An 18,349-nucleotide genomic window follows, 5' to 3' on the forward strand; every position below is an offset into this window, starting at 1 on the left:
GCCGAAGCCGAAGCAAAGGCTTTGAAAGCTAAGGAAGCGGTGCTGAAAGGCGTGCACAGTCACAAAAAAAAAGAAGATCCGTACATCACCTACATTTCGACGACCCAAGACCCTGTGTCTCTGAAGGCAGCCAAATATCCTTGAAAGAGCGCCTCAGGAGAAACAAGCTTGATCACTATGCCATCATCAAGTTCCCCCTGACTGAGTCAGCCATGAAGAAAATAGACAACAACACACTTGTGTTCATTGTGGACGTCAAGGCCAATAAGCACCAGATCAAACAGGCTGTGAAGAAGCTCTAATGACATTGATGTGGCCAAGGTCAACACCTTGATCAGGCCTGATGGAGAGAAGAAAGCATATGTTCGACTGGCTCCTGACTATGATGCTTTGGATGTTGCCAACAAAATTGGGATCATCTAAACTGAGTCCAGTCGGCTATAAATCTAAATATAAATTTTCTCACCATAATAAAAAAAAAAAAGAAGAAGAGTGGTTCTCAAAGTGTGGTCAGCAGAACATTGAGAGTCCTCAAGACCTTTTTGGGGGAATTCATGTCAAATTCTTTAAAAGTAATATAAAGAAGGGATTTCCCGGGGCACTTGGGTGGCTGTCAGTGAAGCATGTGCCTTCCACCCAGTCACGCTCTTGGGGGCCTGCTCAGTGGGGATCCTGCTTCTCCATCTGCCCCTTCCCCTGCTCATGTTCTCTCTCATAAAAAAAAAATATATAAATAAATAAATAAATAAATAAATAAATAAATAAATATCTTTTTTTAAAAAGGTGATTTGCCTTTTTCCTAGCACTGACATATGCTCTGATGGTGCAAAAACAGTGCTGGATGCAACTGCTGATACCTTCGCACACAGGCAAGGTCGAGGCATGAACCTACACTGGTGCCCATGGGATTCTTCACCATCATGCATCGACAGTTAAAAAAAGAAAGCTCCACCAAAGAATATCCTTGCTGAAAAAAGTAAAAGCTATTGAATTCAGATCCTTGAGCACATGGCTTTTAATATTGTGTGATGAAATGGAAAGCACACATGACACACTCCCGCACACACCCAAGTATGAGGGGTGTTTCAAGGAGAAGCACTTACCTGTACATTTATTTGAGATGCAAGCTGAAGCAGAGGTTTATTTTCACAGAACATGATTTTTACTCAAAAGGATGGCTGACAGAAAAATTATGGTTATTCAGATGGGTGTTTGGCAGGTATTTTTTTCCAAAAGCAATGGAGCGAGTCCATCACTTTGAGAAACAACTGACAGGTTGTTTTTCTTTTCCTCTGATGGTAGGAATCAAGTTTTCAAATTAAAATTAGCATCCTGGAAAACCTGCATCTCCCAAAACAAGTTTTAGGAGACTTGTATGAGCTTAACTGCTTCCAAACACTTAAAAGACTGTCTGATGAGACCAGATGTATAAACGAATGTGATTTATCTGACATATAATGATATATACCAATATTTGGAAGAGCTGCATAACTCAGGTGAAATACGTTCCAAATGCCAATGCATGTTACAAAATCACACACAGTTAAAGATCTATCGAAAGTACAAGACAGACCATTAGATTTAATGTTAACAAAGTAGTAAGAGTTTATTGATATGGCTCCAGAGTTACATAGCAACTAATCTTTAAGATACTACCAGTTCCAACTTGCTGTAGTATTAAAAATATCCACAATCATCTGAAAAGGCTATTAAAATACTTCTCCTTTTCCAATTGCACATGTGTGCAAGGCTTTTCTTCAAACATGTCAAAATAGCCTATCTCTGGACTGCCTGGGTGGCTCAGTCAGTTGAGCATCTGCCTTCGGCACAGGCCATGATCCTGGGGTCCTGGTATCAAGACTCACATCGGGCTTTTTGTTCAGCAAGGAGTCTGCTTCTCCCTCTGCTCCTCACCCCTGCTCTTGTGCTCTCTCTGTCTCATCTTGCTCTTTCAAATGAATAAATAAAATCTTAAAAAAAAAAAAAAAACCTATCCCTACAGATTGAATGTAGGATCTGGTATGAGAATCCAGTGGCCTTCTATGAAGCCAGACATGAAGATTTTTGCACATTTTTTTTTGCACATTTTAAAAAAATCTTTATTTTTTTAAAGATTTTATTTATTTATTCATGAGAGACCCAAAGAGAGAAGCAGAGACACAGGCAGAAGGAGAAACAGGCTCCATGCAGGGAGCTCGATGTGGGATCCAATCCCAGGACTCCAGGAACACACCCTGGCCCAAAGGCAGGCACTAAACCTCTGAGCCACCCAAGTGTCCCTGCACTTTTTTTTTTTTTAAGGTTTTATTTATTTTTTCATGAGAGAAACAGAGAGGCACAGACACAGGCAGAGGGAGAAGCAGGGTCCCTGCAGGGACCCAGATGCGAGACTTGATCCTAGGACTACAGGATCATGACCTGAGCCAAAGGCAGACATTCAAACACTGAGCCACCCAAGCATCCCTATTTTTGCACTCTTCAAACATTAAAAAGTGTTACTCTTCTCACTGTTTGTTTTGGAAAAGTTATTTTTCATAAAAATGTAATTTATTAGGATGTAATTAAGTGGGTGCCTGGGTGGATCTGTCAGTTAAGTGACTGCCTTCAGCTCTGGTCCTAATCCCGGGGTCCTGGGATGGAGCTCCATGTCAGGTTCTCTGCTCTGGGCGGGGAGCCCACTTCTCTCTCTGCCTGCCATTCCCCCTGCTTGTGCGCTCTCTGTCAAATAGGTAAGTAAAATATATATTTTTTAATGTAATGAAGTTATTTTTAAATGAATTAAATAGTTCTGGGGATGCCTGGGTGGCTCTTGGTGTCTCTCATGAATAAATATATAAAATCTTTAAAAAAATGAAATAGTTCTGCTTTAGTTTCTAGTATGATATTGACAGCTGTAACTCAGAAAAACAAGTTGATTCTTTTTTTAAAAAAATATTCAGTATCTTTTTCTTTTTAAAGATTTTATTTATTTATTCATGACAGACAGAGAGAGAGAGAGAGGCAGAGACACAGGCAGAGGGAGAAGCAGGCTCCATGCAGGGAGCCTGACGTGGGACTCAATCGCGGGTCTCCAGGATCACCCCGGGCTGAAGGCAGCGCTAAACCGCTGAACCACCTGGGCTGCCCAAGTTCTTTGATTCTTAAGCTAAAAGAATCCTGAGACCAGAATCTTTGGGAGTCACTGTCCTAGACTAATCTCTCCTCCAGGCTCCAGTCTCAATGACAATTTCCTTAAATGTTGCCAACCAGTTTATTTGCATGCAGGACTAGCTTCAGGGGGAGGTCCAGTGGGTAGCCCCCTGCCTGGTCCCATGTGGACAATGTGGCTACCACTCTCTTCCTCCCTAAATATCTTCTCTATTGCTCCTTCTCTAGGACCTCAAATTTTCCTCATTGGTATTCTGTTGATGTAAGTCACTTGGAACTTCTCTCTTCAAATCCAAATACTTTTAAGTGGTAATATGTTGCTAGTTTCCAATCATCAATGCATAAAAATAGTAGCCAGAACTTTTGAGTTTTGGCTACATCAAGCTTTCTGCTAAACTTTTTGTATATCCTGGGACACCTGGGTGGCTCAGCAGTTGAGCATCTGCCTTTGGCTCAGGGTGTGATCCCCGGGGTCCTGGGATCGAGTCCCACATCAGGCTCCTGCAGGGAGCCTGCTTCTCCCTCTGCCTATGTCTCTGCGAATCTATCTGTGTCTTTCATGAATAAATAAATAAAATCCTAAAAAAGAAAAAAAAAAAGCCCTTACTATGTTGCTGTGTTGGCCTTGACCCGGGTGGTCTTTGTCTCCTTGTGCTCCACAAAACACCTCCCTCTCTCCTTGGCTCATTTTGAAATCTTCCAGTCCCCATATGTACCTATGTACCTAAGCATCAGACCTAAAAAAAAAAAAAAAAAAAAAAACCATACAAAATTAACATTAAAAAAATAAGTTTATTTCAGGTCTGAAACACTGAAGAATGAGCATACAGACAAATAGTACAAAAAGCAAAACTTAGAACATGAAAGATGACTTAATACAGACATACATTCTTCTGGCAATTCTCTTTGAGTTTACACATAAACATATTTTTAAATTTTTTCCCAATCTTCACAAAAGGCAAAAGCTAGTGTTTTTGTTTTTGCAACATTTATAAATGAAACTGCTTTTGAAAGCATCCAATTTCTTTCTAAAATCATTTCATTAAAATTCACTCAAGTGCTGGTTACCCAACTCCATTTTCCAAGACAGAATTATGACATTCTTGTCTGACATGTTATAGACAACTTTAACTCAAATATAGAAAAAATTATTAATCCATTTTGTGTTTTATGATATCATATTTCATCCTTTTTCTAATCAACAAAGATACACATGACAGATATGTATGCTTTTCAGAAACAAAGTCTCCTAACTTTTATTTGTAATTTTTGTCAAAAGCTCAGAAACTCAAAAAGTACATGATTATTTTAAACAATTGATGGTTTAAAAATAAAAATAATTATTTAAGAGGGATCTTAGAATATATTTTTGGCCATAAAACCTGCGATGTAATTGTCTAAGGAAGTTAATGATTCAGCATATTATGCTTGAGCTATCATCAACTGAATAAAAAAGCAAAAAACCAATTGTAAATTCCCCATACCCACAAAGTGTCAATCACAGCTGTTCATTCAATTCTCCAGGGGACACTTCTCTAGCTAGATTTAAGTTCCTGTGGCTCAGTGATTTGGTCTACCGCATGGTGAACGGTATTTAAGACTCAAAAAAGATCTTTTTTTTTTTTTTTTTTCAAAAAAGATCTTTGAGATAAAAGTGAACACATTCATTTTATGGATGAGAAAAATGCTGGCCGGAGAGTGACAGGGACACCTAGAAACAGATCCAGGTCACAGACCCAGAGCTCCTGATTCCCAGCTGGGTTCTTCCAGTGACAGATTCTCCAGGGTAAAATTCTACATAATTTGCTGTCGCTTGATTAAAGAGAACGTTATAATTTTAATGTAAGGTGATGCATATAAAATGCCCAAATCGGAATCACTAATTTGCTTCCAAGAATATTCAAGGGTATCCCCTGACCAGCTTTTTTTAGGGTTGATGTGGACATAATGTACATATTATGGTTGTGTATATGGTCATTATTGTAAAGATATTCCCTAGCAGCTTAGAAAGTCAGGACAGGAACAACATTTAAATTCTTATTGTAAACAAAACGCAGTGGTAGGCACTGTAGAAAGACATTTGGTCCTATGTTCCTTACCCTGAGCATGTAAAACAGCAGACTTTTTTCCCAACAGTATGGAGACCGGGTACACTCTGGTGAAGAAAAGAATACATTCCCCCAACACACTGAGGGAGCATGCACCTGGACACAGTTTATTCCTCGAAGGAGAACGGTCATACAAACGATAGTGCAGAACAAAGACACCCTTTCAAGAGGTCTCCACCAAATGAAGACACCAGGGCTATGTTACCATCAATGTCTTTATCTCCACAACCTTCAAGCCAAAGTATTACGCTATGAGGTGCGATACAAGAAATCACGAGAAAGCCAACAACACAGAGGATGGAATTTTCTTGCTTGAAAGTCATACGCAGGCATACCTCATTTTATTGTGCTTTGATGTATTGCCCTTCACAGACGCTGCATTTTTTGTTTTTTGTTTTTTTAAACAAGTTGGAGATTTGTGGCAACCCTGTATCAAGAAAGTTTTTGGTGCCATTTTTCCAAAAGCTCTTGCTCGCTTGTGTCTGTGTCACATTTTGGTAATTCTTGCAATATTCCAAACTTTTTCATTATTATTATATTTATTATAGTGATCTGTAATCAGCGGTTATGACTTGCTAAAAGCTCAGGTGATGGTTAGCATTTTTTAGCAATAAGTCTTTTTTCATATAAGGTATGTACATTGTTCTTCCAGGCTACCGCACACTTAATCGACTACAGAAGAGTGTAAATCTGACTTTTATATGTACTGGGAAACCAAGGAACTCATTTGAATCACTTTATTGTGATATTTGCTTTATTCTGAATGGTCTGGAGCTGACCCTGCGATATCCCCAAGGTATGCCTGCATTGAAAAAAAGATAGTGGACAAGGCAGTGGGTACAAAATCCCTCTATTTCAAGTTGGAGTGAAAAAATAGGATTAGCATATCCTACCGTGATAGGAAGGTAGTGCAGAGAGCTCAAGACAATGAGCCTATGTCTGCACTCCTTAGCTTAATTAGAACACAAGTCTAAGACCAAAGTCATGGGTTCAATGTGTACACAGAACAGTTTTGACAGCCATTACAGTACATGTTACAAAGCCTTGTTTAACAAGAATATAAGAAAATGGAAAAATCTTAGAGGTTCCGTGGAAGTCTCATCCCAGTGCTATCCTTTAGGGGATCAGAAGTGCCGTGTTGGTATCTCCCACTGAGGCAGATTGGACAGTTGGTCAGAATAATGGAAAGGGAGCTAATTAGGAATATAATGCACATTTGGTTCTAAATTCTATGTACTCCTATGTGACTTAAAGGGCTTAGACCTCCACATTATCATTTTAAAAAGCCTTTTGACCTTCCACTTTCTATAAAAAAGAAAACATTTTTGGAAAGTACACATTAAGAAGCTTACATTCTGATCGACAATAGATTAACAATGGGATGCTTGGTAGATAAATGGTAGTGTTACTACGATGTGAGCCAAAATATTTTAAGCTTAAAATATTTTAAGCAAAATCTTGCTCACGTTAATATGAAGGTGAAAACAGTAACTATATTCAGAGGTCACATAATAATTTTCAAGTTAAGTATCCATCTCTTGTACATATAAACCAAGCCTTACTACTCATCTACCACATGAGGTTAACTTCTTTTTTCACTTCAAATTGCCGATTCTGACTGCTTGGACATCATCATGGTTTTTGATTCTTGATCTGTGGGACTATCTTCAACTGGTACCTAGAAAGAATCAGGAGATAAAAGAAACTTACAGCATCTGGTATATGCCATTATGACAGATCAACAATTGGCTCGGAAACCCAAAATAGCTGTCTAGACAGATTGATTTCACACATTCCTCAATAGCATAATCATAAAAAATTATTACTTACAGCTTTAATATCACCGTTTGCAATTCCTATATTTATATTGTGTCTTTTGAGATCAGACTTGATTAATGCTGAAACAGAGAAACATCAATGGAGTTACCAAAGAGTCTTTGGAAGAGTCTTTGTACTGTAAACAGAACAAAGTCTTTTTTGATACTGTCACATTTAGCACACTGTAGTACCATAATATTCAATAGCATCTTGTAGCATGAAAAAATGTCAGTGCTTCTCTAAGCCACTAACCTAATTAGCAAGTCATTCATTAGTGAACAAATACACGATGCTAGGAACCAAAGATACAAAAATGAAAAACACAATTCTTTCCCTAGAGCACCCTCCAATCTAAGGGAATATTGACATGCAAACAATTATACACTGGAGGATAAAATGCAACAACACAGGTATGTAGAAGGTATAATAGGAGCATGCAAGAAAAAAAAATGCCTATGTCAGTCCAGAGAAAATCCAGGAGGGCTTGCCAGAGGAGGGAGACACATGCAAATTGACATTTGAAAAATGAGGGACGCCTGAGTAGCTCAGTGGTTGAACATCTGCCTTTGGCGTAGGGCATGATCCTGCAGTCCCAGGATCAAGTCCCGCATGGGGTTCCCCGCAGGGAGCCTGCTTCTCCCTCTGCCTCTGTCTCTGCCTCTTTCTGTTTCTCATGAATAAATAAACAAAATCTTAAAAAAAAAAAAAAGAAAAGAAAAAAAGAAAGAAACTTGAAAGATGAGAAGGAACTTGTCAAGCAGATAAGAGAGAGGAAGGCATTCTAGGCTGGCAGGAAACAGTATATGCAAAGAATGTGAGACAGGAATAGAATAGCCAGGAAGCTGGACCCAGAGGTAGTTTGGAATCACTGGAGCAGCAAGTACAAAGGGGAGGCAGGATATGTGGCTTGGCTGGTAAGTACCGTGTAGCCTGCACAAGAGAGTTTACACTGCTGTCTGAATAGGGAAGAGGAATCCAGAAAGAAATTAGCAAAGTGAGATGACAGGAGAAGCCTACGTGAGTGTCTAAATCCATTTTTACGCTAATGTGCCTGGACAAACCACGGATAAAAGTCCTTTTATGTGCTCTTCCTCCAGCAGTTGGGCACTATCTTGTTCCTGCCCACATCTATTCTGATAATACCTAAGAAATAAGAATTGGCTGAACATTCCCTGTGCCATTTCCACCACCACACATTATAATAATTGCTAACATGATTAGGCACATTCTAGGTGCCAGACACTATGCTAGGAGTTTCATGAACCACCTTTTTAATACCCTATTATATGAATGAGAAAAGGAGGATCTGAGAGGTTAAGTAACTTGTGTAAAGTCACACAGCTAGTGCGAAGCAGGTCTGCCCACTTCAGATCTTTATTGACTCTTGATACAATGGTTTTATTTTTTATGCATGGTGACAGTACTGAAGTTAAAATATGAAAAATGAATTAATAGATTCATATCCTTGGAAAAAAACCAAGTAATATCCTATTTTTAAATTTTTTCCCCCTTGAGTTCTGCTAAGCCACTGAGAATCAATATACATGAAAATTAAATATAAAGACAGTATGACATAAGTACTTTTGCCAGGAAAATGCCCTAATTTACCTGTTAAAATGATGCCTAGAAACATCCAAATACAGAGGAAAATGTTCCCTGCCTTGGGACCATAGTCTGACGTGAGCTTCCCTTGAGCCAATGTGAACAAAATTCCAAATATCTAAAATAAAGTAGAAGAAATTATTGTTAAATTTGCTTCTTTGAAATAAGTGCAAATGTTTTCCCCAGAACTTTTCCTAACTATTTTATTCATATGATCTAGCTTCTAGAAGCATTCATCGAAAGGTGAAATTTTTCATCCACTATATTACTTAGCAAATGAATCACCTCAGATTTAAGAGAACTCAGAGATTTACCTGTGCAGAAGCATTAAGAAGACCAGATGAGGTACCTTCAGATTCAGGGTAAGTGATTTCAACAGCAAACTCAAAACCCAATGGGAGGTAACCAGTCATGAAGAAACTGGGAAGATAAATCCAAAATTATAGAAAAAATTCACTGAGGGACAGTATCACATGTTGAGGCAATCATTCTCCTTCTCCGGCCTATTCTAGTGATCAAATAACGGAATATTTTGAACTCAATGTGTGTAAGTAAAGCCCTATTATTATTCACCAATCAGCCCAAAGACAAAAGAACTGAGAAATAAAGCAGTTCCTGAATTTTTCTTTTTTTTAAGAAAAATGTACCTCTGATTTGCTAAGTCAATTGTTTTTCTAACTAAATAGAGTTACCCAGACTAAGTAAGGCTAATCCATTTTTCACTTATCATATATACCAAAAAAACATAAACAACTTTTTTTACTCCTAAAAATTACTCATATATATGCATAGGATAGATTCTTAAAACTTAAAATATTTATATGCATGGATAGATTTATACGCACAGGATAGATTCTTTAAAGTTTAAAATATTAAAGGGCATTTGAATTAACTAAAAATTTAAAACCACAGTAGTAATACTTCAGAATTGTAACAGCATGCCATCACCCTCCTAAACACATATGATGCTTACCCGAGTACCCCTCCAGTAATAAACACAATGATAATGTATCCAAGGTCCAACGTGAAAGTAAATACAACCATTCCCAGAAAAGACAAAATGTAAACTACCAGAGTAGTCTGTCTAAAACAAAAACAAAATTGTTAGTATTTTGTCCGATTTTCCTGGGTATATAAAAATCATGTCGCTAACCATTGCTCTGTTCATACAGTAACAAATTCCTTTGTTTTCAAGATTGGGTTTCCCTAGGGATGCCTGGGTGGCTCAGCGGTTGAGTGTCTGCCTTGACTCAGGGCATGATCCCGGAGTTCCGGGATCGAGTCCCATATCAGGCTTCCTGCATGGAGCCTGTTTCTCCCTCTGCTTGTGTCTCTGCCTCTCTCTCTGTGTGTTTCTCATGAATAAATAAATAAAATCTTAGAAAAAAAAAAAAAAGATTGGGTTTCCTTTGTATGGAAAATGTTTCCACCAAAGCATGGACTTTAAAGCTTACATTTAAGATTCAACAGCAGCAACCAACAAAACATATCCTATGTTCAGATAGGAAGGAATATTCATATGGATAAAATCATTTTTGTGTCACTGAGTGGGATAGTTCCCTATCTATATCTCACCATCACGGTCAAATTCCATCTCTTCTAAGATGCCTTTCCTTATCACTGCAATTTAGAAAATTGTCTCTTCTTCTAAACTCCCTTACCATCTTAGTATCTACATAATTGTCTAATGACAGACATCTATTGGGCATATGACATCTATTTTAGGCTGTTATATTATTATTTTTCATATATTAATGCTTTATTTTCCCCATTTACACCACAAATGTCTCAAGGACAGAGACCCTATACTGTTTGTCACAATCCCTAGCTGAACTATGCCTACAAAACAAGTTTGGTGAATGAATGGCAGTTACTCTGAGAACAAAATCTGGGCAAGAGAAAACACATTGCTATGCCTATCAAGTTTTCTAATTGTAAAGTGGACCAAAGACTAGTAATAACTTTAAACCTTTACATATGTTCCCTTCATCTACAGATTGAATGGGTTTAGGCTACCAATTCATAATAATAAAGCCACAGCAAGTGCTGTCTTAAATTATGGGAGAGCTATCTTGGAGAATTCCAACATGAGAGGGCTTTGGAAGAGCTTCCATGATGATATCAACTGTATCTTAGGCCTTGAAAGCATATAGGATACATAGGTGACAGTTCCTTATTTCATTCATTCATTTTATTTCATTCCATTCATTTATTCACAGTTCCATTGATTCATTTCACTCAAGCAGATGAGAACATTCTGCCTGCTAAAAAAATGTAGCTATTTTTGGCTAAAGAGCCCAAGATGGCAGCCTAGGAAAACCCTGAATTCATGTCCTCCCACAGGCACACAGACTGCAGAGAAAGCAATTCCTCCTGAAGAAGAACTGAGGACTGATTGAACAGCTTCTGCAGAATAAAGGGTAGAGGGACCACAGAGAGAACAGCAGGAGAGACAGGGACAGGATGACAATGGCAACCCCACTGCAGACCCTATGACCTACAGGAGGGAGAGATATCACTGAGCTGTCCTTGCAGATTCACCTGCCCTGGGGCACAGCAAAAACCAAAACCAAAACCAAAACAGTAGTTTAGAGGGCAACAAGACTATGAGTGAAGGAAATCCATTTAGTAATCCTAGAGTATCTACCAAACAGTAGGAGAACTTGTAGAATTCACTCTGGGGATGGAGATGCTGGTGACAGCCACTGTTTACATTTCTCCTCCCCCTTGAGAGCATAGAAGGGAACAGAGTTGAGGCCCCTAGCCATCTATCCTACAAGGGGAGACTTCCCAGACTGCATCTGTTCCAGGTCTAATTGTCACACCTGGGCAGCCCCAGTACAGAGAACCCCAGGCAGCACTCACTCTAGCTCCAGCCACCCTGCCAGGGCAGCTAGGACACAGAGTACCCTACAAATGCCCCAGGACCCCTGGCTCATGCCTACTCCAGGTCCAGCTATCCTGCCACATGGACTTGGCATGAAGGCCCTGGCACCACCCAGCCCAAATGTGCTTCAGCTCCAGCCATCTCACCAGGATGGCCTCCAGCATGGAGTACCCCAGGACCTCTGGCCTAGACCAAATCCAGCTCCTGCTGACCATCCAAAGCAGCCAGCACACACAGTCTGCACAGGGGACGTTCCTACATGAGGCCACTCCTTCAAGGCTGGAAGAGATAGCTGTTCCACCTCATACATAGAAACAAACACAGGAGGACAGACAAAGTGGGGGAGAAGAATATATTCCAAAAAAAAGAACAAGACAAAAATCTCAGAAAAAGAGCTAAATAAACCAAGTAATCTACCTGATAAAAAGTTCAAAGTAATGCTCATAAAGTTACTCATTAGACTTGAGAGAAAAAGTGGACGAACTCACTAAGAACTTCAACAGAGATAGAAAAAATATATATAAAAAAAATCAGAGGTGAAGAATGTAATAACTGAAATGAAAAACAAACCAGACGAAATCAACAGCAGATTAGAGGATGCAGAAGAATGAATCAGCAATCTGGAAGACAGGGTAGTGGGAAGCACCCAAGCTGAAAGACAAAAAACAATTTTTAAAAATAAGGAGGTTAAGGGACCTTTGGGACAACAGCAAGCATACTAACGTTTGCACTATAAGGGTTGAGAAGGAGAAGAGAGAAAGGAGACAAAAACGTATTTGAAGAAATAATAGCTGAAAATTTCCCCAACCTGGAGAAAAAAAAACAGACATCCACTTCCAGGAAGCAAAGAGAACCCCAAAGAATATGAACCCAAGGAGGACAACACCAAGACACATAATAATTCATGTCAAATAATTCATGTCAAATGTGAAAACTAAAAGATAAAGAATCTTAAAAGTAGCAACAGAAAAGTATATACTGAGGTACATGGGGAACTCCATAAAGCTATCAGCTGGTTTTTCAGCAAACATTTTGCAGGGCGGAAGGAAGTAGCCTGATATATTCAAAGTGCTGAAAGGAAAACACCCACAATGAAGAATATTCTAGCTGGCGAGGCTGTCATTCAGAATTAAAGGAGAGATAAAGAGTTTCCAAGACAAACACAAGTTAAAGGAGTTCATCACCACTAAATGAGCCTAACAAGAAGTTTCTCTAAACAGAACAGAAAACGCCATAACTAGAAGAAAACTATGAAAGGAAAAAATTTCATTAGTAAAAGCAAACATATAGTAAAGGTAGTAGATCAATCACTTATAGAGCTACTATAAAGGCTAAAAGACAAAAGTAGCAAAATCAATTATATCTACAAAAATTAGTTGAGGGATACAAGAATAAAAAGATATAAAACATGACTTCATATACACAAAACATGGAGGGTAGAGTAAAAATGAAGTGCTTTTAAAATGTATTTCAACTAAGCAACCACCAACTTAAAATAGCAATCACCAACTGGACATACATATATACATATATATATATATATATATATATATATATATGTATATATGATGTTATACACAAATCTCATGGTAACCACAAACCCAAAACCTATAGTAGATACACAAAAAATTAAAGGAAAGAAATCCAAGCATAACACTGAAAGAAAGTCATCAAATTACAAGGGAAGAGAGCAAGAGAAGAAAGGAACAGAGAACTACAAAAATAATCATAAAACAATTAACAAAATGGCAGTAAGTACATAAAGTACAATCACTTTAAATGTAAACGGACTGGGCAGGGGACACCTGGGTGGCTCAGTGGTTGAGCGTCTACCTTTGGCTCAGGTCATGATCTTGGAGACCCGGGATCATCTTGGAGACCTGGGATCGAGTCCCACATCAGGACTCCCTGCAGGGGGCCTGCTTCCCACATCAGGACTCCCTGCAGGGGGCCTGCTTCTCCCTCTGCCTGTGTCTCTGCCTCTCTCTCTGTGTGTCTCTCATGAACAAATAAATTAAAAATCTTAAAAAAAATAAATAAATGTAAATGGACTAACTGCTCCAACCAAAAGACAAAAGTTGAATGGATAAAAAAACAAGACCTATTTATCTGCTGTGACCAAGAGATTCATTCCAGACCTATGAAACATACAGATTGAGGGTGAAGGTATGGAAAAAGATATTCCAAGCAAATGGAAGCAAAATAAAATGTTGGAATAGCAATACTTAGGTCAGAAAAAAATACTTTAAAACAAATGTGATAACAGGAGACAAACAAGGGTACTACATAATGATAGAGGGATCAATCCAACAAAAGGATATAATAATTGCAAGTAACTATGCACCCAAGATAGGAGCACCTAATTATATAAAGCAAATATTAACAGAAAAAAAGGGAGAAATTGACAGTAATACACTAATAGTAGGTGACTTTTTAATGCTCCTTCTAACATTAAACATTAAACAGAAACTTAATAAGGAAACAGTGGCTTTGAGCAACATATTTAAACCAGATGAACTTCATATATAGAGAGAGCATGCCATTCAAAACCAGAAAAATAGACATTCTTTTCAAGTGCACATGGAAAACCCTCAAGATGTATCACATGTTAGGCCACAAAACAAGTCACAAAAAACTCAGGAAGACTGAAATCATAGCAAGCATATCTCTTCTGACTGCCATGGTATGAAACTAGAAATCAATTACAAGAAAAAACTGGAAAAAACACAAACATGTGGAAGCTAGGCAATATGCTACTAAAAAACAAATAGGACAATGAGGAAACCAAAAATAAATTTTTAAAATATCTAGAACAAATGAAACACAATGGTTCAAAATTTGGGGGACATAGAAAAAGCGGTTCTAAAAGGGAAGCTTATAATGATAAAGGCCTACCTCAAGAAGCAAGAAAAATTCCAAACAATCTAACCTTATGCCTAAAGGAACTAGAAAAAGAACAAAGAAATCCACAGTGAGTAGAAGGTAAAGAATAATAAAGAACAGAAAAAATAAAAATAATAAAGAACAGAACATAAGTAAAAGACATAAAGTCTATGAAAAGATCAATGAAACTAAGAGCTGGTTCTTTGAAAAGATATACAAAATTGACATACCTTTAGCCATACTCATCAAGAAAAGAGAACACTCCAGTAAATAAAGTCAGAAATGAAAGAAGTTACAACTGACCCCAGAGGAATATGAAGGATTTTAAGAGAATACTATGAATACGTGAAAAATTATATGCCAACAAACTGGAAAACCTAGAAAAATGGAGAAATTCCTAGAAACACAGAATCTTCCAAGATAGAATCAGGAGGAAATAGAAAAATGTAAAGACTAACTACTAGTGACAAAATTGAAACAGTAATAAAAAAAATTCCAGCAGGCAATGGACTAGAACCAGAGGGCTTCACAGGTGAATTCTACCAAACATTTAAAGAAGAGTTAATATCTATACTTCTCAAACTATTCCAAAAAATAGAAGAGGAAGGAATGGTTTCCAAATTCATCTTTTAAGGCCAGCACTACAATGGTACCAAAACCAGACAAAGGCTTTCCAAAAAAGAAATTTACAGGCTAAGAATTTACAGGCTAAGTTGCATATCTTCAACCAAAATATTAGCAAATGGAATTCAACAGTATGTGGTCAATATGTGATGAAGTAGGATTTACTCCATCGATGCAAGTATGATTCAGTATCTTCAAATCGATGTGAGGTACCACATTAACAAAATGAACAGTTAAAATGTATGATCATAGTTGCAGTAAAAGCATTTGATGAAATTCAACATTCGTTCATGATAAAAACTCTCAATAAAGTGGGTTTATAGGGAATATACTTCAACATAATAAAGGCCAAATATGACCAAAACACAGCTAACATCATACTCAGCGATAAAAAGCTAAAAAGTTTTTCTAAGATGAGAAACAAGAGAAAAATATCCATTCTCACCACTTTCATTCAACACAGTATTGGAAGTCTTAGCCACAACAGACAAGAAAAAGAAATAAAAGGAATCCAGGAGGCCTGGATGGCTCAGTGGTCGAGCATCTGCCTTTGGCTCAGGGCGTGATCCTGGAGTCCCAGGATTGAGTCCCGTGTCAGGCTCCCAGCATGGAGCCTGCTTTTCCCTCTGCCTGTGTCTCTGCCTCTCTGTCTCTGTGTCTATCATAAATAAATAAATAAATAAATAAATAAATAAATAAATAAATAAATAAATAAATCTATCTTAAAAAGAAAAAAGCATAAGCTTATTTTTAAAAAATAAAATAAAATAAAATTTTTAAAAAATGCAAGAGGGCAGCCTCGGTGGCGCAGCGGTTTGGGGCCGCCTGCAGCCCAGGGCGTGATCCTGGAGACCTTGGATCAAGTCCCCACGTCAGGCTCCCTGCATGGAGCCTGCTTCTCCCTCTGCCTGTGTCTCTGCTTCTCTCTCTCTCTATGTCTCTCATGAATAAATAAACAAAATCTAAAAAAAAATAAATAAATAATAACAAATCTTAAATAATAATAAATTTAAAAAACAAAAAACAAAACCAAAGAAAAACCATTACCAACCCTCAGAAGATCCCTCCAGTCTTACAGCTTCCCTGCCTCCAAGAGTAGCCACTCTCTTGACTTCTAACAATATAAATATGCTTTATATAAATGGAATAATACATCATAAATAAACATATATGGCTATTCTTTTAAGGCCCAATGCAAAACATGCTGCTCCTGAAGCCCCTTTCTCAGTCTCCTCATTTGTATTACTAATTTCTTCTTTTGTATTAGCATTTTGATCATATAAATGTATAATTAATATAGCATTTTCATATTATGTATTATATTATAGTTAAGTGGTGCTATAGTGTGGGGCACTTTAGGCGAATACTTTTTTTTAAAGATTTTATTTAAAAAAATAAAAAATAAAGATTTTATTTATTTGAGAGAGAAAGAGAGAGAGAGAGAGAGAGAGAGAGACAGCACACAAGCAGGGGGAACAGCAGAGGGAGACGGAGAAGCAGACCTCCAACCCCAGCAGAGAGCCAGATGTGGGGCTCGATCCCAGGACTCTGCAATCATGACCTGAGCCCAAGGCAGATGCTTAACCAACTGAGCCACCCAGGTGCCTTGAGGCAAAGACATTTAAAGACTTTTTTTTTCTCAGATTGACTTTATGTATGTATTCGTGTATGTATGTATGTATGTAAACTCTACACCAGACATGGGGCTCGAACTCATAACTCTGAGATCAAAAGTCACATGCTCCACACAGAGCCAGCCAGGCACTCCTAGGCGAAAACTTCTTACCACAAATGTCTTATGCTCAGTAACAATTTTTTGGTAGGAAACACAACTTTCTGTTTGCTTTTAAGCTTATAACATGAGAAAAGAACAAGATAAAGTCTCTATCAGAAGTCAAATGTTTCTTAGAAAGGGCTTCTGTAGAACAGCAATGATCCCTTCTGAAGACATATGTGTTACTATTAGAGGGGAAGAATCTTCATAAGGTATCTAAATTCTCAAAATCGAAGTATGACTGATAAAATATATAGACTTTATTCAGAAGTGAAGAGAATCTAAGAATGTCTAGAATCCATGTCTTACAGTAATAACACTATTTAAATGTGTGAAAATAAAAAGCAAAGTTTCCATTAAACCCAAAATACCCTAGGTTGTACATCATACATTTACCTACTATCACTTACTTGTATGTTTTGGTATGATCTAGCCATAAGCCACAAAGAATAGAACCCACCATTCCAGCTACTACCAGTGTTAGCCCAATCCTTCCAGCATTGACTTCTTCTCCCTTAAAAATGTTTTCCATAAGAAGTTAGTCAGATACTTATTTCAAATAGATCTTTCACAGTCCCATACATTTCATAGTCAAAAGAAATAATCAGATAAAATTAAGCATACGATATAATAGGAAATTTAGAACACTTGTTAGGGTAAGGGGGTGGAGGACAAGTAAAGCACATATGAAGGACATTCTATTTTCAAACCAGAAAAAAAAGAAAACCTAAAATATGGGAGAAATAAAAGAAATTTTTCTTGATCCTCCATGGCTGTTAGAAAGTACAATGATTTTTGTTAGAATCCTCTTGTAATTCACAGAAGTCTAAGAAGGAGATTAATCTGATAGTCTTTATATATTACAATTGCTCTCTCCTTTCAAAAGCGAAGAGATGTCACAGCTTGATATTTACTTCTTACATTTGGGTTGGTTTCTTTTAAAATGGTTTCTTTAGCTTTTCCCATATAACCAGACATATTTCTTTTAAAAAGTATTTTTAAAAGACTTAGGTATTGGGGCAGCCCTGGTGGCTCAGTGGTTTAGCGCCACCTTCGGCCCAGGGCCTGATACTGGAGTCCCGGGATCGAGTCCCACGTCAGGCTCCCTGCATGGAGCCTGCCTCTGCCTGTGTCTCTGCCTCTCTCTCTCTCTGTGTCTCTCAAGAATAAATAAATAAAATCTTCAACAACAACAACAAAAAAGACTTAGGTATCGTCACAGCAATAATAACTTCTCTCCATTCTGTGTGTTTTATAAATTGGATGAAATGTATTCTCAATTAGGTGCGCCTGGGTGGCTTAGCCAGTTAGGCATCTGCCTTTGGCTCAGGTCATGATCTCATGATCCCAGGGGTCCTAGGATGAGTCTTGAGTCTCATTGTCAGGCTCCCTGCTCAGTGAGGAGCCTGCCTCTCCATCTCCCTTTGCCTACTTTTTCCCTCTCTGTCTGCCTGCCACTCCCCCTTGCTCATGCTCTCTCTCTCTGTCAAATAAATAAAATCTTTT

The 18,349-nt window shown here is 38.0% G+C and overlaps 1 protein-coding gene across 1 annotated transcript in view; it reads right to left on the bottom strand.

Moving 5' to 3' along the window:
* Positions 1–1,225: 1,225 nt before the first annotated feature.
* FLVCR1 (FLVCR heme transporter 1) overlaps positions 1,226–18,349 on the bottom strand; it is a 39,157-nt gene continuing 22,033 nt past the window's right edge. The window contains exons 5-11 of the mRNA XM_041771353.1: positions 17,254–17,357; positions 9,649–9,759; positions 8,990–9,095; positions 8,682–8,793; positions 7,086–7,153; positions 3,755–6,933; positions 1,226–1,347 (exon numbers count right to left, since the gene is read on the bottom strand). Coding sequence (XP_041627287.1) covers positions 6,856–6,933; positions 7,086–7,153; positions 8,682–8,793; positions 8,990–9,095; positions 9,649–9,759; positions 17,254–17,357 — 579 coding nt within the window. The 3' untranslated portion in view covers positions 1,226–1,347; positions 3,755–6,855. The remainder of the gene's footprint in view (positions 1,348–3,754; positions 6,934–7,085; positions 7,154–8,681; positions 8,794–8,989; positions 9,096–9,648; positions 9,760–17,253; positions 17,358–18,349) is intronic.

Source organism: Vulpes lagopus, chromosome 1, assembly GCF_018345385.1.
Source record: "Vulpes lagopus strain Blue_001 chromosome 1, ASM1834538v1, whole genome shotgun sequence".
NCBI lineage: Eukaryota > Metazoa > Chordata > Mammalia > Carnivora > Canidae > Vulpes > Vulpes lagopus.